This window comes from Oryx dammah, unplaced genomic scaffold, assembly GCF_014754425.2.
Source record: "Oryx dammah isolate SB20612 unplaced genomic scaffold, SCBI_Odam_1.1 HiC_scaffold_8, whole genome shotgun sequence".
NCBI classification, from domain to species: domain Eukaryota; kingdom Metazoa; phylum Chordata; class Mammalia; order Artiodactyla; family Bovidae; genus Oryx; species Oryx dammah.
The window spans coordinates 21,722,458-21,747,838 of NW_024070192.1; the positions used below are offsets into that span (position 1 = coordinate 21,722,458).

General features: G+C 46.9%; 2 protein-coding genes and 1 pseudogene across 2 annotated transcripts; all 3 read left to right on the forward strand.

Annotated features, from left to right (window-relative positions):
* Positions 1-3,677: 3,677 nt before the first annotated feature.
* Positions 3,678-4,100, forward strand: LOC120867193 (cytochrome c oxidase subunit NDUFA4-like). The gene has a single exon (XM_040245429.1). It carries the CDS (start codon positions 3,678-3,680, stop codon positions 3,924-3,926), a length of 249 nt encoding a protein of 82 aa, XP_040101363.1. The 3' UTR covers positions 3,927-4,100.
* Positions 4,101-4,606: 506 nt separating this feature from the next.
* Positions 4,607-5,496, forward strand: LOC120866620 (annotated as a pseudogene).
* A 15,787-nt stretch (positions 5,497-21,283) lies between these two features.
* Positions 21,284-22,525, forward strand: GJD3 (gap junction protein delta 3). Its single transcript, XM_040245430.1, has one exon. The coding sequence runs from the start codon at positions 21,284-21,286 to the stop codon at positions 22,136-22,138; it is 855 nt and encodes a 284-aa protein (XP_040101364.1). The 3' UTR covers positions 22,139-22,525.
* Positions 22,526-25,381: the final 2,856 nt, after the last annotated feature.

Sequence of the window (25,381 nt, forward strand, 5' to 3'; positions counted from 1 at the left end):
CCTCATAACTCCTGGCCACAGTGATAGTTCTAAGAGAAAGGCACCATGACTAACGGCCAAGCAGATTTTTCCCTGAGCTTTAAACATGGGTGTTAAATTCATCTCTTCCACACTTAAAAGGTGTTGACCCTCCATCAATAAATAACTTTAAATATAAACTTCTGTTCCCTACTTTAATAATATTTTGATAATCCAGTCGACTGTTTGATGATATCAGTAAATTGGGGCAATTGGCTAATCATTTAAGGGGGAAAATGCTAGAAAGGCCCAACCCCTTCTCATCTTACAGGAAAGTCAAACTCAGGCCTTTTCCCCCTCCCCCACCCACATTGCACACATTATGCAGGATCCTAGTTCCCTAACCAGGGATCAAACCCCTGCTTCCTGCATTGGGAACTGAGAGTCACCCACTGGACCACCAGGGAAATTCTTCACATAGACTATTAAGTATCAAAAACAAAACTGAAGGGACTTCCCTGGTGGTCCAGTGGTTAAAAACTTAGCTGCCAGTGCAGGGGACCTGGCCCAGGAAGATTCCCACATGCCAAGGAGCAACTTAAGCCCCTGGACCACAACTATGAAGCCCACCCACTTAGAGCTTGTGCTCCCCAAGTGAAGCCACTGCGATGAGTAGCTCCTACTTGCCTCAACTAGAGAAAACCCAAAAGTAGCAATGAAGACCCAGTACAGCCATAATTTTTTTTTTTAATTAAGTACTAGAAGGAAAGTCTTGAGTCACAGAGGGATAGCCATCCTAAACACATCCCCAAGAGTGGCGTTGTCCAAAGAATGGAAAATGAGCCCTTTTATCAGAACCTGGACAAAAAGGTCAAGCTCTTTGTCCCAGCAGTTCTCACCTTAAGAAATTTAGGAGAAGGGGACGTGCGGAAATCGACGTAAATACAAAGGAGAGTTCAAGTAACACAAGAAATATCAATGTCTTGGTTACAGCATAATTTTACAAAGTGCTTCCATGGGGGAAAGTAGGCAAAGTGTTCAATCCCTGGGTCGGGGAAGATCCTCGGAGTAGGAAATGGCAATCCATACCAGTATTCTTGTCTAGAAAATTCCATGGACAGAGAAAATTCCATGGGACAGCAAAGAGGCAGACACCACTGAGCACATACACACACGGAGGCAAAGTGTGCAATCGCTCTTTATTTTTCACAACTACATGTAAATCTATAATATCACACAAAAAAGTTACATACAAAGCTGCCTATTAAAGTTTCTATAATAATAAACTGAAAGTAACCTAAATGTCGAACAAGAGACCTGTGGTGAAACATTATGGTACAATGAGGAATACCAAGTGCTCACTAAGAACCATCGTGCAGGGACCTCCCGGGAAGTCCAGTGGTTAAGACTCTGAGGACTTGCCTGGTGGCATAGTGGATAAGAACCCGCCTGCCAGTGAAGGGGATTTGGGTTCCATCCCTGGTGTGGGAAGATTCCACATGCTGTGGAGCAACAAAGACCAGGTGCCAGAACTACTGAGCCTGAGCTCTAGAGCCCTCGAACTCTAACTACCGAGCCCACACACTGCAACTACTGAGGAAGCCCTTGTACTCCAAGGCCCGCATGCAGCAACTTCTGAGTCCACGTGCTGCAGCCACTGAAGCCTGAGTACCTAGAGCTCATGCTCTGCAATAGCAGAAGCCACTGGAATGAGAAGCCCATGCACCGCAATGAAGAATATCCCCCACTCACTTCAATTAGAGAAAGCCAGCACAGCAGCGAAGACCCAGGGCAATTAAAGAAAACCTCGTTCCAGGGCAGGAGGCGTAGGTTCGTTCAATCCCTGGTCGAGGAACTAAGATCCCAGTTGGCACATGACCAAAAGATTAAAAAAAAAGAAAAAAAGATCATGCAGATTATTTGACTTAAAAAGATATTTAGGACATTGCTAAGTGAAGAAAGCAAGTTGCAAATCAAAGGTGAAATCCCTGTCTGGTGTGTATGCGTTTGCTTACAAAATGAATCGGGGGGAAAGTGGGAGAAAGGCATAGAAACCTTTGGAAAGAAAAAAATCAAATGTTTCCCTTCAGAAACCAAAAGTTCTCTCCTGGTCATTAATGCACTTGCTAACTAAAAAGACTCCAAGTGAACTCTGTCCTTGACTCCTCATTCCTTAAGCTGCTGACATTCTAGGAGATGAAAATTCTAGTTCCAATAAACTTAGTGTTTATATACACTTAAACCCTTTAGAGAATATAGTGATTTCCTACACATATGAAACATTGCTTAGATACATAAGCGCATGTGTGCCAAGTTGACTGAGTCATGTCTAACTCTGCAACCCTATGGACTAGCTCACAAGGCTCCTCTGTCCAAGGGATTTGCCAGGCAAGAATACTGGAGTGGGTTGCCTATGCCCTCCTCCAGGGATCTTCCTGACCCAGGAAAATAAAATATATTTAAATAAAATTATTTTTAAATTTTCTTACCAGGTCCACCCCAGAACTACTGACTTTTTAAAAACACTTGTTTAACAAGCACTCCACCTAGTCATGATGGAGAACCAATTCAATGTGCATTGAAACGCCTTATTGTAAGTTGCAGCAAAATGTCAGTTGCTTTTCTCTGGATAATGAGATTTGGGTGATTTTTGTTTTCTTCTTTGTATCTTCCTATGGTTGACAAAAACAGTAAATATTACATGTTCTCTTTCAAAATGAACGTAACTTTATATATTTTTTTCTGCTTCTGAAAATAATGTGAACTCCCAGGTTGCTCAGTGGTAAAGCATCTGCCTGTGAATGCAGATGTAAGAGATGTGGGTTCCATCCCTAGGTCAGAAAGATACGTGGGAAGTTTCATGGACAGAGGAGCCTGGCAGGTTACAGTCCATAGGGCTGGCTGCGAGTGAGTGAGCACGCATGCGCAAGTAATGTATGGGTTCTGGTTCTAATATGATGCTGAACTGTTAGTGCTCCAGGAATTGCCCTCAGGGCTTTTTCTCTTTCACTCAGGGGCTGTACCCTTGCAAATCTCAGCAGGATGTCTACAGACTGTATTGAAAACTGTGATGGTTAACTGTATGTGTCACCTTGACTGGGTTAAGGCATGCCTAGATAGCTGGTAAAATAGAACTTCTGAATGTGTTCTGTGAGGGTGTCTCTGGAAAAGACTAGCATCTGAATCAGTAGACTGAGTTAAGATGATTCCCACCAGTGCACGTGGGATCAACCACTCCACTGAAAAGAACAAAAATGTCGGGGGTGTGGTGAATCCGCTCTCTCTGAGCTGAGGTGTCTGTTTTCTGCCCTCGGACCTCCATACTCCTGGTTTTCCGGCCATGGGACTCAAACTGAATTACACCCCAGCTTTCCTGATTCTCCAGTTTGCAAATGGCAGACTGTGGGACTTAGCCTCCTTAATTATGTGAGCCAGTTCCTATAATAAATCTCCTCTTACATAAATAGATATACACCCTATTGGTTCTATTTTTCTGGAGAATCCTGCCTATGCAAGCTCCAAAGTCCATTTTGGTACCGAAAGAACCGAAGACGACCTAGGATAGTGGATGTGGCAGCCTTGGTTCTGAATGCTGCAGAGAAGATCACAGGGACATGAAAAGAAATGCAAATAAAAACTGCAATGACGGGTGACTGCTTAATCCCAGGCCTTGCAGGTTAGTCTTTTCTAAGTTTGGACTCAAGGCTTCTGTTGAAGCCATGCTCCCCCAGATCGTTGGTCAGGCCAAGAAGGATTCTAGCTTGATCCCCCTCTTCCTATTTATTGGACCAGGAGGTACTAGAACAGCATTGTATATCACGTGCCTGGCATTGTTCAATCCTGTTGTCAGTTGGGACAGAAAGAATAACCCAGACCTCTGGAACCAGCTGGGACCTAATGATCAGTACAAGTTCAACTCTGTGAGTGTAGATTACAGCAAACTGAAGAAAGAAAGTCCAGACTTCTAAATGAAGCATTTCACTATAAAGTTGCTTAGAATGAAGGTCTTCCAGAAGCCATTCACACAATTTTCCACCTAACCAGGAAATATTTCCGCTCTAAATGCACAAAACCATGTTAGTGTATTGTGTTGGGTTTACAATGATTAATAAGTAGTCTGAAACTTAAAAAAAAAAAAAAAACTACAATGAGGGGCTTCCCTGGTGGCTCAGCAGTGAAGAGTACATTTACTAATGCAGAAGACACAGTTTCCACCCCTGATCTAGGAAGATCCCGCATGCCGAGGAGCAACTCAGCTCATGTGCTACAACCACTGAGCCTGTGCTCTAGAGCCCGGGAGCCACGACTACTGAACCCAAGTGGCACAACTACTGAAGTCTGAATGCTCTAGAGCCCATGGTCTGCCACAGGAGAAGCCACCTCAGTGAGAAGCCCACACACCATACCTAGAGAGCAGCCCCCACTCTCCACAGCTAGAGAAAACCGGATCACAGCAACCAAGACCCAGCACAGCCAAAAATAAAGTAATTAAAAAAAATTTTTTTAAGGCAATTTTTTTTTAAATCTACAATGCAGGGGACCTCCCTCATGGTCCAGTGGTTAAAACTCCATGTTCCCAATGCAAGGGGCCTGGTATCCATCCTTGGTCAGGGAATTAGAGTCCGCATGCCCTAACTAAGAGCCCATTATGCCAAGACTAAAGATCCTGCGTGCCACAGTGAAGACCCGGCACAGCCAAATTAAAACAAAAGCTACAATGAGGTATCACACTGGTCAGAATAGTCATCATCAAAAAATCTACAGCCAGGATTTCCCTGGTGGGCCGTGGCTAAGACTCGGCAGGCATACTCCCACTGCAAGGGGCCCAAGTTTGATCCCTGGTTGGGGATCTAGATCCCACATGCCACAACTAAGACCAAGGGCAACCGAATAAATAAATTTTTTAAAAATCTACAGCCATCAGACTAAGGAAGGCCTGGAAACGTAGGGGCCACATGAGCTACAGCCTCAGCTGCATCAGCAAACACCGGGAGCACCCAGGAGGCTGGGACAATGATGGTGACATTCATCACCACAGACTCAACTTCAACAAATATCACCCAGGATACTTTGGGCAAGCTGGTATGAGGCATTACCACTTAAAGAGGACCTAGAGCAGAACTTCCCTGGAGTTGAGGGTGATCCAGTGGTTGGGATTCTGAGCATCCAGTGCAGGGAGTATGGGTTGGATCCCTGGTTGCGGAACTGAGACCCCACATACTGTGTAGCCAAAAAAAAAGAGGAAACAGAACTTCTGCCCAGATGTCAACCTTGATAAATGGTGGACTTTGGTCAGTGAACAGACATGGGTATAAACGCTGCCAAGAACAAGAGGAGCTGCTCCTAACATCAATGCAGTGCTGTCAGGCTACTAAATACAAACTTCTGAGCAAGGAAAAGATCCCAAAGCAGCCTGTTATGGTGAAGGTCAAATACTTCAGCAGCAGAGCTGAGAAGGTTAAGGATGTGAGTAGGGCATGTGTCCCAGTAGCTTGAAGCCATGTGGTAGGAGATGCATTAAATGTTAACAACTGCTTTTTTTTTTTTTTTAAAAAAGGTCTATAAATAATAAACTCTGGAGAGAGTATGGAGAAAAGGGAAACTCTCCTACACTGTTAGTGAAAATGTAAATTGGTGCAGCCACTAAAGAGAACAGAATAAAAGTTTCTTAAAAAATTAAAAAGAGAGCTACTATATGACCCAGCTGTCCCACTCCTGGGCATGTACCTGGAGAAAATCATAATTCAGAAAGATACATGCTTCACTGCAGCACTATTTATGATAGCCAGGACATAGAAGCAACCTAAATGTCTATCAACAGAGGGATGGCTTAAGAAGATGTACATATATACATTGGAATATTACTCAGTGGTAAGAAAAGAGCAAAATAAGGCCATTTGCAGCAATATGGATGGACCTAAAGATTATCACAGTAAGTAAAGTAAGTCAAAAGAGAAAGACAAATACCATATGATATCATTTACATATGGAATCTTTAAAAAAAAATAAAAAGGGAGCAAATGAACTTATTTGCAAAACATAAGTAGAGTCATGGGTGTAGGAAACAAACTTAAAGTTACCACAGTGGTGGGAAACTGGAATTACTTTTATTGACACAACGCACAGCAAGATTTCCAAAGACCTGGAAGCTTTTTGTCCACATGTATTCATCTGTGCTTTGCTGTGACGGCTACAACTATAAACTGGAGGAGAGTGTATGGACAGAGAACTTAGAAAGCCGCTGAAAGGTGTGACACAGGAGGATGAACAGGCAAGGGTGAGCCACGGTCTAGTGCTCAGCAGTCATGCTCCACACTGTAATCGTGTGATGATACTGAACCTCTTACAGAGTAGCTTCCCAAGGTCTGAAACAGTGGCCACAAGGCAGACTAGCACATCCTTTGCCTGGGCTGCAGCTTTTGGTAATAACATTTTGTATAGTGCACAAAACTCCATTCTGACGGAGTAAACAGGTTTTTCATAACTGTGGAAAATCACAGTGTTAATTTAAAAAGTGAATGGGAGGGATTCCCTGCTTTCAATACATGCTCTTGTAAGCATGGAAGTTCAGTTCAGTAGCTCAGTTGTGTCCAACTCTTTGTGACCCCATAGACTGCAGCATGCCAAACTTCCCTGTCCATCACCAACTCCCGGAACTTGCTCAAACACATGTCCATCAAGTCGATGATGCCATCCAAGTATCTCATCCTCTGTTGTCCCCTTCTCCTCCTGCCTTCAAGCTTCCCAAGCATCAGGGCATTTTCCAAGGAGTCAGTCCTTTGTGTTGGGTGGCCAAAGTATTGAAACTTCAGCTTCAGCATCAATTCCTCCAATGAATATTCATGATTGATTTCCTTTAGGATTGAGTGGTTTGATCTCCTTGAAGTCCAAGGGACTCTCAAGAGTCTTCTCCAACACCACAGTTCAAAAGCATCAATTCTTCGGTGCTCAGTTTTCTTTATCATTATGGTCCAACTCTCACATCCATGCAAGACTACTGGAAAAACCATAGATTTGACTAGATGGACCTTTGTTGGCAAAGTAATGTCTCTGCTTTTTAATATGCTGTCTAGATTGGTCATAGTTTTTCTTCCAAGGAGCAAGCATCTTTTAATTTCTTGGCTGCATCACCATCTGCAGTGACTTTGGTGCCCAAGAAAATGAAGTCTGTCACTGTTTCCATTGTTCCCCCTTCTATTTGCCATGAAATGATGGGACCAGGTGCCATGATCTTGGCTTTTTGAATGTTGAGTTTTAAGCCAACTTTTTCACTCTCCTCTTTCACTTTTAAGAGGCTCTTTAGTTCTTCACTTTCTGCCATAAGGGTGGTGTCATCTGCATATCTGAGGTTATTGATATTTCTCCCAGCAATCTTGATTCCAGCTTGGGCTTCATCCAGCCCAGCATTTCACTTGATGTACTCTGCATATAAGTTAAATAAACAGAGTGACAGTATACCTCCTTGATGTACTCCTTTCCCAATTTGGAACCAGTCTCTTGTTTCACGGCTGGTTCTAACTGTTGCTTCTTGACCTGCACATACAGATTTCTCAGGAGGCAGGTTAGGTGGTCTGGCATTCCCATTTCTTTCAGAATTTTCCAGTTTGTTGTGATCCACACAGTCAAAGGCTTTAGTGTAGTCAATAAAGCAGAAATAGATGTTTTTCTGGAACTCTCTTGCCTTCTCTATGATCCAGTGAATGTTAGCAATTTAATCGCTGGTTCCTCTGCCTTTTCTAAATCCAACTTGACCATCTGGAAGTTCTGGATTCACATACTGTTGAAGCCTGGCTTGGAGAATTGAGCATTACTTTGCTAGTGTGTGAGATGAGTGCAATTATGTGGTAGTTTGAGCATTCTTTGGCATTGCCTTTCTTTGGGATTGGAATGAAAACTGACCTTTTCCAGTCCTGTAGCCACTGCTAACTTTTCCAAATTTGCTGGCATATTGAGTGCAGCACTTTCACAGCATCATCTTTTAAGATTTGAAATAGCTCAACTGGAATTCCGTCACTTCCACTAGCTTTGTTCATAGTGATGCTTTCTAAGCCCCACTTGACTTCACATTCCAGGATGTCTGGCTCTAGGTGAGTGATCACACCATCGTGGTTATCTGGGTCATGAAGATCTTTTTTGTATAGTTCTTCTGTGTATTCTTGCCACCTCTTCTTACTATCTTCTGCTTCTGTTTCTGTACTTTATTGTGCCCATCTTTGCATGAAATATTCCCTTGGTATCTCTAATTTTCTTGAAGAGATCTCTAGTCTTTCCCATTTTGTTGTTTTCCTCTATTTCTTTGTATTGATCACTGAGGAAGGCTTTCTTATCCCTCCTTACTATTCTTTGGAACTCTGCATTCAGATGGATATATCTTTCCTTTTCTCCTTTGCCTTTATTTTTTTTATATTCTTTTTTATTTTTATTTTTACTTTATTTTACTTTACAATACTGTATTGGTTTTGCCATACATTGACATGAATCCACCACGGGTGTACATGCATTCCCAAACATGAACCCCCTTCCCACCTCCCTCCCCATAACATCTCTCTGGGTCATCCCCGTGCACCAGCCCCCAAGCATCTTGTATCCTGCATCAGACATAGACTGGCGATTCGTTTCTTACATGATAGTATACATGTTTCAATGCCATTCTTCCAAATCATCCCACCCTCTCCCTCTCCCTCTGAGTCCAAAAGTCCGCTCTACACATCTGTGTCTCTTTTGCTGTCTTGCATACAGGGTCATCATTGCCATCTTTCTCCTTTGCCTTTAGCCTCTCTTCTTTTCTCAGCTATTTGTAAGGCCTCCTCAGACAACCATTTTGCCTTTTTGCATTTCTTTTCCTTGGGGATGGTCTTGATCACCACCTCCTGTACAATGTCATGAACCTCCATCCATAGTTCTTCAGGCACTCTGCCTATCGAATCAAATTCCTTGAATCTATTTGTCACTTCCACTGTATAATTGTAAGGAATTTGATTTAGGTCATACCTGAATGGTCTAGGGGTTTTCCTTACTTTTGTCAATTTACGCCTGAATTTTGCACGAAGGAGTTCATGGTCTGAGCCATAGTCAGCTCCCTGTCTTGTTTTTGCTGACTGTATAGAGCTTCTCCATCTTTGGCTGCAAAGAATATAATCAATCTGATTTCAGTATTGACCATCTGGTGATGTCCTTGTGTAGAGTCGTCTCTTGTGTTGTTGGAAGAGGATGTTTGCTACGACCAGTGTGTTCTCTTGACATAACTCTGTTAGCCTTTGCCCTGCTTCATTCTGTACTCCAAGGCCAAACTTGCCTATTACTCCAAGTATCTCTCAACTTTCTACTTTTGCATTCCAGAACATGTGAAAATGAAAGTTGCTCAGTAATGTCCGACTCTTTGCAACCTCATGGACTATACAGTCCATGGACTTCTCTAGGCCATAATACTGGAGTTGGTAGCCTTTTCCTTCTCCAGGGGCTTCCCAACCCACGGTTCAAATCCAGGTCTCCTGTACTGCAGGCGGATTCCTTACTAGCTAAGCCACAAGGGAAACCCAAGTATACTGGAGTGGGTAGCCTATCCCTTCTCCAGCAGGTCTTCCCGACCCAGGAATAGAACCAGGGTCTCCTGCATTGCAGGTGGATTCTTTACCAACTGAACTATCAGAGAAGCCCATTCCAGAATATACATTGCAGTTATTGGGGAGAGATTTGCAATGCACCATGGGGAAATGGCAACATACTCCAGTATTCCTGCCTGGAAAACCCCATGGACAGAGGAGCCTGGAGGGCTACAGTTCATGGGGTTTCAAAGAATCAGACACAACTGAGAGACTAAGCACTAGCATGATGGGGAAACTATCGATCCCGCCTTCAAGAATCTCCATGGAAACCACAGTTGTATCTCCTCCTGCTGGATGGAACAGACAAGTCTGAATTGGATGGAGAAATAATTGCATTACCACCTGTATGGTTACAGAATTCCGGGGCACATATTCAAATTATGTGCTTTGTAATGGTCTTTGCCAGACAAAAAACATGAAGCAATGAACATGAAAAGGCTAAAAATGGGAACATAAACACATACTTTTAATAAATTCCAAAGCAAAAAGCTTGGAGAACTACATGGTGGAGAAGAGCTCTGGCAGATGCCACATTAACTAAGAAATCAGTGTAGGAACCCTCCTACACTGTTGGTGGGATGTAAGTTGGTGCAGCCACTATGGAGAACAGTATTGAGACTACTCAGAAAACTAAAAATAGAGCTATTATATGAGCCAGCAATCCCACTCCTGGGCATATATCTAGACAAAACTCTAATTCAAAAAGATACATGCACCCCTATATTCATAGCAGCAGTATTTACAATAACCAAGACATGGAATAAAACTAAATGTCCATTCACAGATGAATGGATACAGAAGATATGGTACATATATACAATGGAGTACTACTCAGCCATAAAAAGAACAAAATAATGCCGTTTGCAGCAACATGGATGCAACTAAAGATTATTGGTAAGTCAATGAAGTCAGTCAGAAAGACAAATATCATATGATATCACTTGTATGTGGAATCTAAAAACAACCTATCCACAAAATAGAAATAGAAATAGACTCATGGACATAGAGAACAAACTTATGATTGCCAAGGGGGAAGGGGCTGGAAGAGAGACAGAGGAGGAGACTGGGGTCAGCAGATGTAAGCTATTATAAATAGATTAGATAAACAATAACGTCCTGCTGTGTAGCATGGGCAGCTACATTCAATATCCTGTGATAAATGGAAAAGAATATTTAAAAGGGCATATGTATGTATAACTGAATCACTTTGCTGTACAGCAGAAATTAACACATTATAAAAAAGAACTATACTTCAATTTTTAAAAAACATTTCAGTCCACCTTACATGATTAACCTGTTCTGAGTTGGGTAAATGACTCTACATACAAACTGGAAGGTAAAGATAGAACTATAGAAATGATGAAGCAATCAAACTCACAGTGTTTATGATTTTGTGTTAAATTTAGGAACATTTCATAATCATTCAGAATGTGTTTGTGTTACATATTTTTTTAAAGACTTATTTATTCATTCATTTATTTTTAGGCTGCACCACATACGGCATGTGGGATCTTAGTTCCCCAACCTGGGAACAAAACGTGCCCCTCCCACACTGGAAGCACAGAGTTCCAACCACTGAACCCAGGGAAGACCCTGTATTACATATTTTTAATGTTCCTAATGTTTAAAAGAATTTAAGTAAAGAAACCTGATAGATTAGCCCAGTAATTTCAATTTAAATATGTAACATATTTTTAGATGATATTTTAATTTTAACTTTGGGGGAGGTGTGCCACACAACTTGCAGGATCTTAATTCCCCCACCAGGGATTGAACCTGCACCCTTGGCGATGAAAGTGCAGAGTCCTAACCGCTGGACTGCCAGGGAATTCGCAAAAGTTTAACAGATTTGATTAAATTTGTAAACACTACCATAAAATTGAAAAGAACTTGAATTTGTACATTTGTACATTTGGTTTGTTAGGTTTACAGAAGTTATTTCAATGCATCAGAAGATAATTATTTGTTAGAGTTTTCAGTCCCATTGGGCATTGGAAGTGTTTGGAAATTTAATTAAACAAGTTTGTAATTAGTGTCCATTATGCAGGGGCAGCGGCTGGGAGGAGCTACCCGAAGCCCAAGGTCAGGAGGGGCAGTGGTGAGGAGATAGCCCTCGTCTAAGGTAAGGAGCAGCGGCTGTGCTTTGCTGGAGCACCGTGAAGAGATACCCCACGTCCAAGTTAAGAGAAACCCAAGTAAGACGGTAGGTGTTGTGAGAGGGCATCAGAAGGCAGATACACTGAAACCATAATCAAAGAAAACTAGTCAATCTAATCACACGGACCACAGCCTTATCTAACTCAATGAAACTAAGCCATGCCGTGTGGGGCCACCCAAGACAGGCGGGACATGGTGGAGAGGTCTGACAGAATGTGGTCCACTGGAGAAGGGAATGGCAAACCACTTCAGTATTCTTGCCTTGAGAACCCCATGAACAGTATGAAAAGGCAAAATGATAGGATACTGAAAGAGGAACTCCCCAGGTTGATAGGTGCCCAATATGCTACTGGAGATCAGTGGAGAAATAACTCCAGAAAGAATGAAGGGATGGAGCCAAAGCAAAAACAATACCCAGTTGTGGATGTGACTGGTGATAGAAGCAAGGTCTGATGCTGTAAAGAGCAATATCGCACAGGAACCTGGAATGTTAGGGCCATGAATCAAGGCAAATTGGAAGTGGTCAAACGGGAGATGGCAAGAGTGAACATCAACATTCTAGGAACCAGTGAACCAAAATGGACTGGAATGGGTGAATTTAACTCAGATGAGCATTATATCTACTACTAGGGGCAGGAATCCCTTAGAAGAAATGGAGTAGCCATCGTGGTCAACAAAAGAGTCTGAAATGCAGTACTTGGATGCAATCTCAAAAACAACAGAATGATCTCTGTTTCCAAAGCAAACCATTCAATATCACAGTAATCCAAATCTATGCCCCAACCAGTAATGCTGAAGAAGCTGAAGTTGAACGTTTCTATGAAGACCTACAAGACCTTTTAGAACTAACACCCCAAAAAGATGTCCTTTTTATTATAGGGGACTGGAATGCAGAAGTAGGATGTCAAGAAATACCTGGAGTAACAGGCAAATTTGCCCTTGGAATAAGGAATGAAGCAGGGCAAAGGCTAATAGAGTTTTGCCAAGAGAACACACTGGTCATAGCAAACACCCTCTTCCAACAACACAAGAGAAGACTCTACACAAGGACATCACCAGATGGTCAACATCAAAATCAGACTGATTATATTCTTTGCAGCCAGATGGAGAAACTCTATACAGTCAACAAAAACAAGACCAGGAGTTGACTGTGGCTCAGATCATGAACTCCTTATTACCAAATTCAGACTTAAATTGAAGAAAGTAGGGAAAACCACTAGACCATTCAGGTATGACCTAAATCAAATCCCTTACGATTATACAGTGGAAGTGAGAAATAGATTTAAGGGACTAGATCTGATAGATAGAGTGCCTGATGAACTATGGATGGAGGTTCGTGACATTGTACAGGAGACAGGGATCAAGACCATCCGCATGGAAAAGAAATGCAAAAAAGCAAAATGGCTGTCTGGGGAGGCCTTACAAATAGCTGTGAAAAGAAGAGAAGTGAAAAGCAAAGGAGAAAAGGAAAGATATAAGCATATGAATGCAGAGTTCCAAAGAATAGTAAGGAGAGATAAGAAAGCCTTCCTCAGCAATCAGTGCAAAGAAATAGAGGAAAAGAACAGAATGGGAAAGACTAGAGATCTCTTCAAGAAAATTAGAGATACCAAGGGAACATTTCATGCAAAGATGGGCTCGATAAAGGACAAAAATGGTCTGGACCTAACAGAAGCAGAAGATATTAAGAAGAGGTGGCAAGAATACACAGAAGAACTATACAAAAAAGATCTTCATGACCCAGATAATCACAATGGTGTGATCACTCACCTAGAGCCAGACATCCTGGAATGTGAAGTCAAGAGGGCCTAAGAAAGCATCACTACGAAGAAAGCTAGTGGAGGTGATGGAATTCCAGTTGAGCTGTTTCAAATCCTGAAAGATGATGCTGTGAAAGTGCTACACTCAATATGCCAGCAAATTTTGAAAACTCAGCAGTGGCCACAGGACTGGAAAAGTCAGTTTTCATTCCAATCCCAAAGAAAGGTAATGCCAAAGAATGTTCAAACCACCACACAATTGCACTCATCTCACACGCTAGTAAAGTAATGCTCAAATTCTCCAAGCCAGGCTTCAGCAGTACGTGAACCGTGAACTTCCTGATGTTCAAACTGGTTTTAGAAAAGGCAGAGGAACCGGAGATCACATTGCCAACATCTGCTGGATCATCGAAAAAGCAAGAGAGTTCCAGAAAAACATCTATTTCTGCTTTACTGACTATGTCAAAGCCTTTGACTGTGTGGATCACTGTGGAAAATTCTTAAAGAGATGGGAATAACAGACCACCTGACCTGCCTCTTGAGAAACCTATATGCAGGTCAGGAAGCAACAGTTAGAACTGGACATGGAACAACAGACTGGTTCCAAATAGGAAAAGGAGTACGTCAATGCTGTATATTGTCACCCTGCTTATTTAACTTATATGCAGAGTACATCATGAGAAACGCTGGGCTGGAAGAAGCACAAGCTGGAATCAAGATTGCCGGGAGAAATATCAATAACCTCAGATATGCAGATGACACCACCCTTATGGCAGAACGTGAAGAGGAACTCAAAAGCCTCTTGATGAAAGTGAAAGAGGAGAGTGAAAAAGTTGGCTTAAAGCTCAACATTCAGAAAATGAAGATCATGGCACCTGGTCCCATCACTTCATGGGAAATAGATGGGGAAACAGTGAAAACAGTATCAGACTTTATTTTGGGGGGCTCCAAAATCACTGCAGATGGTGACTGCAGCCATGAAATTAAAAAACACTTACTCTTTGGAAGGAAAGTTACGACCAACCTAGATAGCATATTGAAAAGCAGAGACGATACTTTGCCAACAAAGGTCCGTCTAGTCAAAGCTATGGTTTTTCCAGTAGTCATGTACGGATGTGAGAGTTGGACTGTGAAGAAGGCTGAGCACCGAAGAACTGATGCTTTTGAACTGTGGTGTTGGAGAAGACTCTTGAGAGTCCGTTGGACTGCAAGGAGATCCAACCAGTCCATTCTAAAGGAGATCAGTCCTGGATGTTCTTTGGAAGGAATGATGCTAAAGCTGAAACTCCAGTACTTTGGCCACCTCATGCGAAGAGTTGACTCATTGGAAAAGACTCTGATGCTGGGAGGGATTGGGGGCAGGAGGAGAAGGGGACGACAGAGGATGAGATGGCTGGATGGGATCACCGACTCGACGGACGTGAGTCTGAGTGAACTCCAGGAGTTGGTGATGGAGAGGGAGGCCTGGCGTGCTGCAATTCACGGGGTCACAAAGAGTCTGACACGACTGAGCAACTGAACTGAACTGATGCAAATTTAACTTAAAAATTATAATTGAATATGAAACAGCAAGTGAAAATGAGTATTCTTATTTTTATACTCAAACTATATTACCTGTATAACTAAAATAGCAAAGTGTATAACTTGAAGACTTAAAAAGGAAAAAGTTAGAATTTTTTTGTTTTAATAAATTGAATAAATTCAAACCCAAGGATATTGATTTTGTGCACAAAAGCGTCCTTCAGACATCAAACTCAGATTGGTAGGAACAAGCCAATTTGCTCTATTTCATAAAGAATGGGAAAGAGGCAGTTGTTACAGGGGGAAGGATGACAGAATGGATTGTGGAGGGACAAGAGGGTGAAGGGAGACGAAGAGGAAAGAGAGTTGCTAAAAGAGCTGGAGAGAGAGATGTAAAAGTGACTCTTAAAAAGTCTCAATCGCTCTCTTCACTCCTTTAAAAGAATTCCAACACAAAGCAACATTACTTTTTCCTTTTTAAATCAACTTTATTGAGGTATAATCTACATACATAAAATGCACTCATTATAAGTATACATATTCATGACTTCTGACAAATGTATATTCCTGCATACCCACCATCACTATCAAGATATAAAACTTTTCCATCACTCCCCAAAATTCTTAAGTGTCTCTTCAACCCTGACCCCCAACAGTGATCTGATTTCTACCATTATAGGTTAATTTTACCTATTCTAGAACTTCATATATATATATGCTTTTAACTTCATATACATATATTAATGTATACGTATGTATGCTTTTGTGTCCGACCTTTCATTTGACATCATGTTTTTGAAAGTTAACCATATTTAGGTATCAAGTAGTCATCCTTTTTTTTAATTGCTGAATATTATTCCATTGTAGGACTTCTCTGGTGACTCAAATGGTAAGGAATCTGCCTCAGGTTCTATCCCTGGATCTGGACAATCCCCTGGAGAAGGGAATGGCAACCCACTCCAGTATTCTTGCCTGGAGAATTCCATGGACAGAGGAGCCTGATGGGCTATAGTCCATGGGGTCGCAAAAAGTCAGAAACAACTGAGTGCCTAACATACACACACACACACACACACACGCGCGCGCGCGCGCGCACACACACGCATTCCATTGTATGGATCTGTTTATCCATTCACCTGTTGACAGACATTTGGGTTGCTTCCAGTTTGCGACCATTATAAATAAAACTGTTATGAACGTGAGAATACAAACCTTGTTTAAAGCATATTTTTTCATGTCTCTTGGGTAGATACCTAGAAGTGGAATTGTTGGTCATTTGTTTAATAAATCTTTGCCTTTCTAAGAACCTGCCGAACTTTTCAAAACAGTTGTATCATTTTACCCTCCCCCTTACGTGTTTCCTCAGTAATTTTTGGAATCAGATTTGTTTGAGTAAGACAGTATCTTGAATGGCCTCAAGGTGGCCCCAGTACATCCCGCTGAATAAAAAAGATATTTTAACCGGAGGATAGGAAGCCGAATCCATAAGTGACTTTGTCTTCTGCATCTAGTCTTTCTGTAATTTTCCAGGGCCTGGTGGGCAGCACTCCTCTGAACCCAGGAGTATCTCTTTCAGGGAGGGAGTTACTTTGGTCTGCCCATCAACTGATCTGGAGTCAACCTGATCCCACTTCTGCCCCCGGGGTGATGGAGAGAAGGTCATAGGTCCACCAGCAGCGATTGTAGCAGCTTACGGATCTTGGCAGTTATACATATCAGCTATTCAGAGCTCCGGGGAGGGAAATGGAACTTGGAAAGACGCCTCTTGATAACAAACCTGTCCCCTTCCCCACCTCAGTCCCAAAGTAGTTTCTCTCCTCAGTCTTTCACTCTAGGCTTTCGAGGAAAGGAAGTGGAACTCCCAAGCCTCTTTGTCTCTCAGATGAGGCTGCCTGCAGGGCCCAAGCACCCTCAGGCCCAGTCATCGTCCTCACTGAACAAAGCTGCCACACGTACAACCTAGAAAAGCGTGACAGGGCGCAAGAGACCATGCGGGGCAGAGGCACGTGAATGAAGATGCACCGGTTTGGTAGGAGCTGAGGGGACAAGGTAGACTGAGGCGGCCTCCTCCTTCCTCAGGGAGCAGCTGGTGGGGGCAGGCCTGGGGCGAACCTTATCTACCTGACTCCCATCTCAGTGCAGAATGTGAATACTACAGGTGGACTTCTGACTGAGGGCTACATTCTCGCTTCTTCCACGCAAGGCCACTCAGAATAAAGATTCCATTTCCCAGGCTTCCTTGCGGAGGGAAGACCAATAATATGCGAGCAGGTGGGTCACGTGGCAGCCTCTCCAGACTTTTTAGAGAGATGTTCTTGCGCCTGTTTCTCCCACCTTCATCGCTTCCTCCCTCCGCTGCCTGGAATATGATTGATAGATTCTGTGAATCCTGCAGGAGGGGGCTACAACCCAGGAGGGGTTTGGAAGGAGCCGACTGCCCCTTACTTAGGACTTTGGGGCGCAGAGCTGCTCTGCCAGTGCTGAACAGCCCCCACTCTCCTTTTATGTGAGAAACAAGATTCCCTCTGGTTTGATCCACTGTTTAGTATTTTTGCTCTTAGAGCCAAACAAGGCTGGACAGGGAAGCAGGTCCCAGCTGGTGATAAATCACAGAGCCTGAGGGCTCTATGGGGAACCAAAGGCTGAGGACAGAGGGGAGGAGGCAGAGAGCTGGGGCGACCAGTGACCAGAAGATCATCTGGTCTGGAGGCTTTTCAGACCAGCCTGGGGACCGGCTCAGAAGCGCAGCTCTGCAGGGGAAGGGCTGCGGCGGACTTGAAAGGAGTAATCAAGGAGAAGCGGCCATGCCCCCTGCCTCTCAGCCACTCTTCCTTCCTGCTCTGTTTGAGCTGGGGCAGATTTTCACCATTAACCGATTTTGGAGTTTTCTTTCGATTGCGGATCTCAGACTGAATATTCGCTTAAGTGATCGCAAGCCCTGGAGGAGATCGGAGGGAACAACGGAGGGGTGGGACCCAGCAGCGTCATCCTCTTGAGGCAGAGAAGATCTACACCCTCTAAACCCTTCCACCCCAATTCACTCATTCAGCCACCACACAGATCTGCTAAAGTGCCAGGAACTGTCTAGGCATTGAGGGCAGGATAGTATATAAAGCACCAAAAATTTCTGCCCTCCTGGAGCTACCATGCTAATAAAGGAGACAGATGCCACACAGAATAAATAAGAAAAATATAAAGTATGTTATGAAGTGGTCAGTGCAAAGGAAATAGAGCTCAGAAAGGAGATAGGAAGTCAGAGGTTAAATTCCAGTTAGGGCAGCTAGAAAAGGCCTTACTAAAAGGCAGCATTTATGTAAAGATCTTTTTAAATGTTAGAGGGACACAGTGGAGAGAAAATATAGTTGTGGGTTGCTGATGTCATGGGTATTAATTTACCCATGTGTGTGCCTGCCTATGTGTGTTCATGTGTGATGGACATCATGTATGATGAACATGGGAAGTGGTTCCACGGTCCAACGGACCAGGGTGAGGTGTCTGGGATGGAGGCCGAGGGTGAACCAGTCTGAGCCCCACACCCGGCCGCAAGTTGGGCCAAGAATGAGGCCAAGTGCCGCCAGCTCTGGGCAGCATCAGTGACACCTCCTCCCAGGCTGGCACTATCTGAGAAGGAGGATGGGCCCCAGAGATTGCTGAGTCTCCTGTGTCTGGCCCTGCGGTATCAAGGGCCGGGGACAGTGCCGGGGAACCACGGCTCCACGGCTCCCCCCTTGCGCACCCACCACCTCTGCTACTTTCCACTCTCCGCAGGCAGATGCGTCTGGTCTGATGATTTTTCCAGGCTGGGCTGGTGGGCTGACCCGGCAGTGGCCATGAGTTCAGGGCAGGGACTATTCCAGGGGCGATGAGGTGTGTCCCTGGGCCCCCATGGCTGGGGGCAGGAGTCATGGGTCAGGGAGCAGCTTTGCCAGGAGCAGGTGGAGGTAGGGAATGGGGAGGTCGCCGGTGCTCCCAGCCTACATCCTGTTTTTGGAAAGGGCCCCAGCATGTGCTTTCCTTTGGACTTGATCCAGGCTGGTGTCTCCCCACCCAGGCCCTGTCCCTAGGGAACCCCAGCACTCCCGAGCATTAACCTAGGGTTTTTCCAGGCAGGGCTGGGCTGGAGCCAGTGTGGGTGAAGGACACATTTCCCACCCCTTCTTGAAACCGGCCAGGGGTCCCCATCAGCACATGGGAAACCAGACAGGCCCCCATGGCCAGAGAGGAGAGAAAGTGTCACCAAAGAGGTGAGTCCTGGCATGACCCCACACAAAGCCCTAGGGACTGTCAGGCCCTGGGAAGTCCAGGCAGGCTAGAACCGGAACAGTTCCACCATGAGCTTCAGAACATGGGCTCCAAACCAGTGAGGCTGGGTGTGAGGCCAGGACCCTCTCTCTCTTGCTGCGTGACTGTGCCTTAGATCCTCTGTGTCTCAGCTTCCCATCCTTGTCAGGAGGATGAAATAAGCTAATTCTTACAATGAGTGAGTGGGGCCTGGGGCCCGACCCAGAGCAACTGCACAGGCGAAGGAAGAGAATGGTGTGGGTCCAGACTCCTGGAAAGGCAGAGAGGACAAATGAGCACTTAACCTGGGAGTGTCCCCTCCCTGGCCGCTCAGGTCACCTTTGGTCATCCTAACTGCCCTTCTCTATGGGACAGCTTCTCCAGCTACCTAGAGCAGTAGAAGGTGACTCAGTTCAAAAGCCTTTACTTTTCACATTATAAAATGACACGCTCATTACAGTAAATCTGGAAGTTACAGAAAAGCAGGAAGGAAGCAAAAGTTTTTATTCAAGTCCCAAGGCCAGATACCCTTGATACCCTAATGTTTTTCCAAAAGGAACATTTTTCTGGGCTTGAGCTTTTCTGTGACATGGTTGGGACCTCAGCATTAAGATGCAGAGCTGGAAGGGAACTTGGGGATCAGCTGGCCCAGGCTCCTCAGCTGACAAGCCAGGAGACTGGCCCAGAAGAACTAAGGGACTTGTAATGTCAGAGCTTGAAGAAGAGTTAGCAGGTGTCTGTTGCTGCTTAAAATACCAGTGCCACCAATACCAGCATCAAACCCCGCGCCAGCCCTGAAGACCGCCTTCAGGGGGGATTTTTTTACTAGATAGTGGATCTAGGCCTTCCAGTTAGGAGAGTCTGTTAGAGATGGACTTTCTTCAACAGGGATGAGCGCTGGGTAACCCCATTCCTCATTTCCAGTGGGGACTCAGCCCTGGGATGGGGGTGGGGGTGGGGGTGGGGGTGGGGGGATGAGGGGATGGGAAGGGAAGGCTGGCAGAGTCCAGCAAGGGGCGTGGCCCTGGGTCTGTTCCCAGGGGTGGAGCCAGTCAACAGGGTCACCCTGTCCCTTTAAGAGAAGGGGGAGCACTCGCCCCTCTCAGGCATCCTGTCTTGCCATCCATCCTGGCCAAATCCAAAAGGAAAAATGAAAGAGGGATCAGGAGGAACAGGTCCCAACCATTGCCCAAGGTTCTTCACTCGACTTTAACATCCCAGCACCAGCTGCAGGGTGAGTGGTTATGGGTGAGGGTCTGGGAGCCTGTGGGACCTGTGAGGGGGGTGTTGGGAAGTCTCTCTCGGGAGATACGAGAAGCTGGAAGCAGAGAGACACCAGTGAGGAGATGGGAAGAGGTGGGCCAGCATTCCCACCGCACAGATGGTAGGGGGCATCTAGGACAATGGATCCTGATGGAAGTGGGGTTCCTTCCCTTTGTGTCCACTCCCCAATTCTGAGAGGAGTTCACTGCAGTAAAAAAAAAAAAAAAAAAAAGGAGGGAGGCAAGAGAAATGGGCGAAGAAAGAAGAAGGTGAATCCTTCTGGGTCTGCTGGTTCCACTTCACCCAGAAGTACCAAGTTGGGTCAGAGCCTTGGGTTCAGGGCACTGCTCTTGCCCACAGAAAGCATCTTGGAGCACACGAGGGCACTGCTGGGTTTCTGCTTCCACACATGTAGTCAGGGGCCGGCAGGGCTCATCTCCGAGGTCCTTTCCCTCCAACCTGGCCTTGGAGGAGCGCAGGATCCAACCCAGCAGTTCCATGGGTGTCTGACCAGAGCACCGGGGCGGAGCTCCTCCCCAGCAGCCCTGAGCCCCCCTAAGCTAAGCCCTTTGTTCCCTCAAAGCCCCTGCTAAAGCCAGGTCTGGCTGACCCCCTGGATCACCTCGAAGTTAGAAGCGGTCCAGCTGATCCCACCCCGATGGGCGCGGAGGGTTGGGAGGGTTGGGACCCTGATCCTTCGGCCTCTTAACTGCCCGCCCTGCGTCTATCTCCAGCGCCATGGGGGAGTGGGCGTTCCTCGGCTCGCTGCTGGACGCCGTGCAGCTGCAGTCGCCGCTCGTGGGCCGCCTGTGGCTGGTGGTCATGCTGATCTTCCGCATCCTGGTGCTGGCCACGGTGGGCGGCGCCGTGTTCGAGGACGAGCAGGAGGAGTTTGTGTGCAACACGCTGCAGCCTGGCTGTCGCCAGACCTGCTACGACCGCGCCTTCCCGGTCTCCCACTACCGCTTCTGGCTCTTCCACATCCTGCTGCTGTCGGCGCCCCCGGTGCTCTTCGTCATCTACTCGGTGCACCGGGCCAGCAAGGAGCCGGGCGGCGCGGACGGCGGGGCGGGGGCCCGGGGGCGCCCGGGGGACCGCCGCGCGCGCCGCTGCTACCTGCTGAGCGTGGCGCTGCGCCTGCTGGCTGAGCTGGCCTTCCTGGCGGGCCAGGCGCTGCTCTACGGCTTCCGCGTGGCCCCGCACTTCGTGTGCGCAGGTCCCCCGTGCCCACATACCGTGGACTGCTTCGTGAGCCGGCCCACCGAGAAGACTGTCTTCGTGGTCTTCTACTTCGCGGTGGGGCTGCTCTCGGCGCTGCTCAGCGTGGCCGAGCTGGGCCACCTGCTCTGGAAGGGCCGCCCGCGCGCCGGCCGCTGTAGCCAGGCCGCCGAGCGCGATAACCGCTGCAACCTCGCGCACGAGGAGGCGCGGCAGCTGCTCCAGCCGCTGCCCGCCCTGCCCACGCGGCGACCGGGCACCGACCCCTACGCCCCACCGGCTTATGCGCACGGGGCGCCGGCCGGTGACAGCGAGGGCGGCAGCGGTCGCAGCAAGGCGTCGCTGGCCACCATCCGTCAAGGCCTGGCCATCTAGAACTGCCTGGGGCGGGAGGTGAGGCCAGAGGCCGGATCCCACCATCCCGGAGCAAGAAGTGTCTCCTCACCCACTGTTGGCAGGGACCCCTGCCCCAGCAGATGACACGCAGGGCGCACGGCCCTCCAGGCAGCACCCACACTTCCCAGCGGAGCTAGGGACATCGAACCAACTAAGGCCTGTCCCTGGTGCCCTGATCCAGGCGGAAAGGAAGGAGGCCAGGGAGGCTGAAAGAAGGTGGACCAGAGGAGGGCAGAGTCAGTGGAGAGTGGACGTTCTGGAGGAGCCCTGGGTATTTTACTGGAAAGGAAAACAGCTGTGATACCAGCATCCCCCGGGGCCTCTCCTTGTTCAGACTGGGGTGTAGCCTCTACTAAGGCTCTCTGTGTACATGCACACACACGTGTACATGCACACACACGTGTACACACATTCGGTGTGAGCATAGGTGCCCTCGCATGTGTAAAACCTATGTAAGCACTTTGTGTGTGTGCATGCATGCATATATATCCTGTGTGAGCTCTGGATGTGCACACGTGTGCATATGCACATGGCCATCTTGTGCAGGCTTTCTGCACACACGTGTGCCTACCCCTGTGTGCATTCTGCGTCTGTGCGTGTGACGGTGTGTCCTGTGTGAGTTGTGTGTGTGATCTGTGACATGCCCCGTGTGGGTGGCCAGGATCCAGGGCAAGCAGCAGCCACGGTGGCTCCTCCCTTCCTCAGGAAGATCCCTCCTAATCGAGCCCACGCAGGAGGGGTGCTGGAGGAGGGGCAGTCCTTCACCCTGGGCGGGCCTCAGTCCAGGTACCAGCTGCACTCTCAACCTTGTCACCTGGGCAAGGTGGCTGGGCCCTTCCTTCATGAAGACAGAGTGGGGCTGGGGCTGGGGTCAGAGGGCAGGACTCTTTTCTAGCTTCCTCCTCCTCACCCTGCTGCCGTTACCCCAGTCCATAAACATCCTCCTGGCCCTACATTTTCTTCCTTCACTACTTCCCTCACTCCCACCCTCTGGAAATATAAGGAACTGTCTACAGGGCTGCCTCCTGTTCATTCCTGTCTCTCCTCTGCCCCCATCAGCTTCCTCCTTCACCACACCCGTGGGGATGCTGTCCATAAGCAGCCAGCACCTTCTCTGGCAGCTCAGACAGTAAAGAATCTGCCTGGAATGCAGGATACCTAGGTTCGATCCCTGGGTCAGGAAGATCCCCTGGAGAAGAAAACGGCAACCCACTCCTGGCAAATCCCATGGACAGAGGAGCCTTGTGGGCTACGGTCCATGGGGTTGCAAAGAGTCGGACACTACTGAGCAACGAACACACACACACATACACACACACACCCCCTAAGTGAAAAATCCAGGGGTCACCATCTAACCACACCTCTGGGCCGTCACCAGACTCTGCTGAGCAGGCTGCCAGGGCCCCACTCTGCACAATTTTCTTCTACACCTCTGGTCATTCCCTCCCTATCCTCCATTCCTTCATGCCTCTTCCTCAGCTTTCCTGCCTGGACTGCACACAAGCAGAGGGAAGAGTCTTTCTAAACAGGTGCCCCTGCTTACTCTCTGGGGCTCCCCTGTCCTCAGGTAAGTCAAGCAGCTGAGCGAGGCTTCTGAATCCTCCACGTCTGGCCCTGTTACATCAGGTCTTCCCCAACCCCTTCAGCTCAGCTCCTCTAAAGTTTCCATGCTCCAAACCAATCTAAACTTTCTGTTCCTACCAAGGGTACCCAGATTTGCTTCTAATGTTTCAACTTGTTCCTTTGCCTGGAGCAGTCTCCCTCTCTGCTGCCCCCCTTCCTCTAGTTAACTCCTCCCTGCCCTTTGGTCTCATTTGGGAAGAAAATGAATGCCTTTCTGGACAGACAGATCAGCCCCACAAAACCAGAGCTAAGGCCCCAAGGCAGCACTTGTTGGATACATAGCTCTCTCTTCCTTGCAGGCCCATAGTAGGTGCTTGGTAAACTGGCGCTGGGGGGCTTCCCAGGTGGCGCTAATGGTAAAGAACCGGCCTGCCAATGCAGGAGACATAGAGACATGAGATCAATCCCTGGATCGGGAAGATCCCCTGGAGAAGGGCATGGCAACCCACTTCAGTATTCTTGCCTGGAGAATCCCATGTAAAGAGGAGCCTGGCGGGCTACAGTCCCATAGGGTTGCACAGAGTCGGACACGACTGACCTGACTTAGCACGCACACACACAAACTTGTGTTGGAAGTGTTCTCCAGGCCCAAACACTTATCCACGCTCACAGAGTGTATCGCCATCTCTCTGCCCAGGGTGAGTTCTGTGTCTGCCTCCCAGACCCTTCTGCACAGACTTAGACATGAATGTCCAACTGTTTCCCGTGTGTATTCATTCAACAAATACTTTTGAGCACATACTATATGCCAGGCACTGTTCTGCAGAAAGAGGACACGAGCCACCTATGTCATTCCAAGTTTTCCCTTAGTCACATTACAAAATGAAAGGAAACATTTGTAATATATTTTGGTTAACCCAAAATATATTTTTAACATCTAAAATATTATTTCAAACACATCATCAGTATAAAAAAAATATCACAGAGATGCTTTACAGGTTTCATTTGTACTAAGTCTGGTGTATGTTCCGTGCTTGAAACCCTTCTCAGTTTGGACCACCCACGAATCTCAGGTTTGGCTGTCATCTGTGACAAGTGGTTGCTGTAATAGGAGATCCACGTGCAAACTTGCCCTCTCAAAGCTTACATTCTGGTGGAGAAGGCAAACAACAAACACTGACTGTGCTACCAGCCAGGGTAAGAGTCAAGGGAGAGAGTGCGACACCTGGGGAGTGTCGGGGAGAAGAACTAGCAACCCTCTAGCTGGAAGTCTCTCCAGGGGGAGCATTCACGTTGGAGGAAATAGCAAGAGCAAAGGTTCTGAGGCAGAAATAAGCTGAAAGTGTTGGAGGCCCAAGAAGAGACTGGTGTGGCAGGAGTGGAATGAGGGGGGCGGAGGGGGTCACCAGCAACTCAGATGGCATCTCAACTTCCTTAGCTCTCGCCTCAGTTGCTGGGGCCCCCGGCCACCCCGGCCACCTCCATCCGCTGTTGCCATAGCCTGTCTTCTGCCCGCCTTCCGCATCCTGTCAAGCATCTGATCCTCCCGTTTCTCCACCTAAGCATTTCCTCCCCTCGTCACCTGTTTAGAAGCTGCCCAGGAGCAGCCGTCACCGTCACCGATGGCTTGGTGTATGCCCTCCCTCAGCCTCTGCTCTG

What these genes read in the sequence shown, in the direction of transcription:
- LOC120867193 (XM_040245429.1), top strand. Translation starts at nt 3,678, where the DNA reads ATGCTCCCCCAGATCGTTGGTCAGGCCAAGAAGGATTCTAGCTTGATC.
- GJD3 (XM_040245430.1), top strand. Translation starts at nt 21,284, where the DNA reads ATGGGGGAGTGGGCGTTCCTCGGCTCGCTGCTGGACGCCGTGCAGCTG.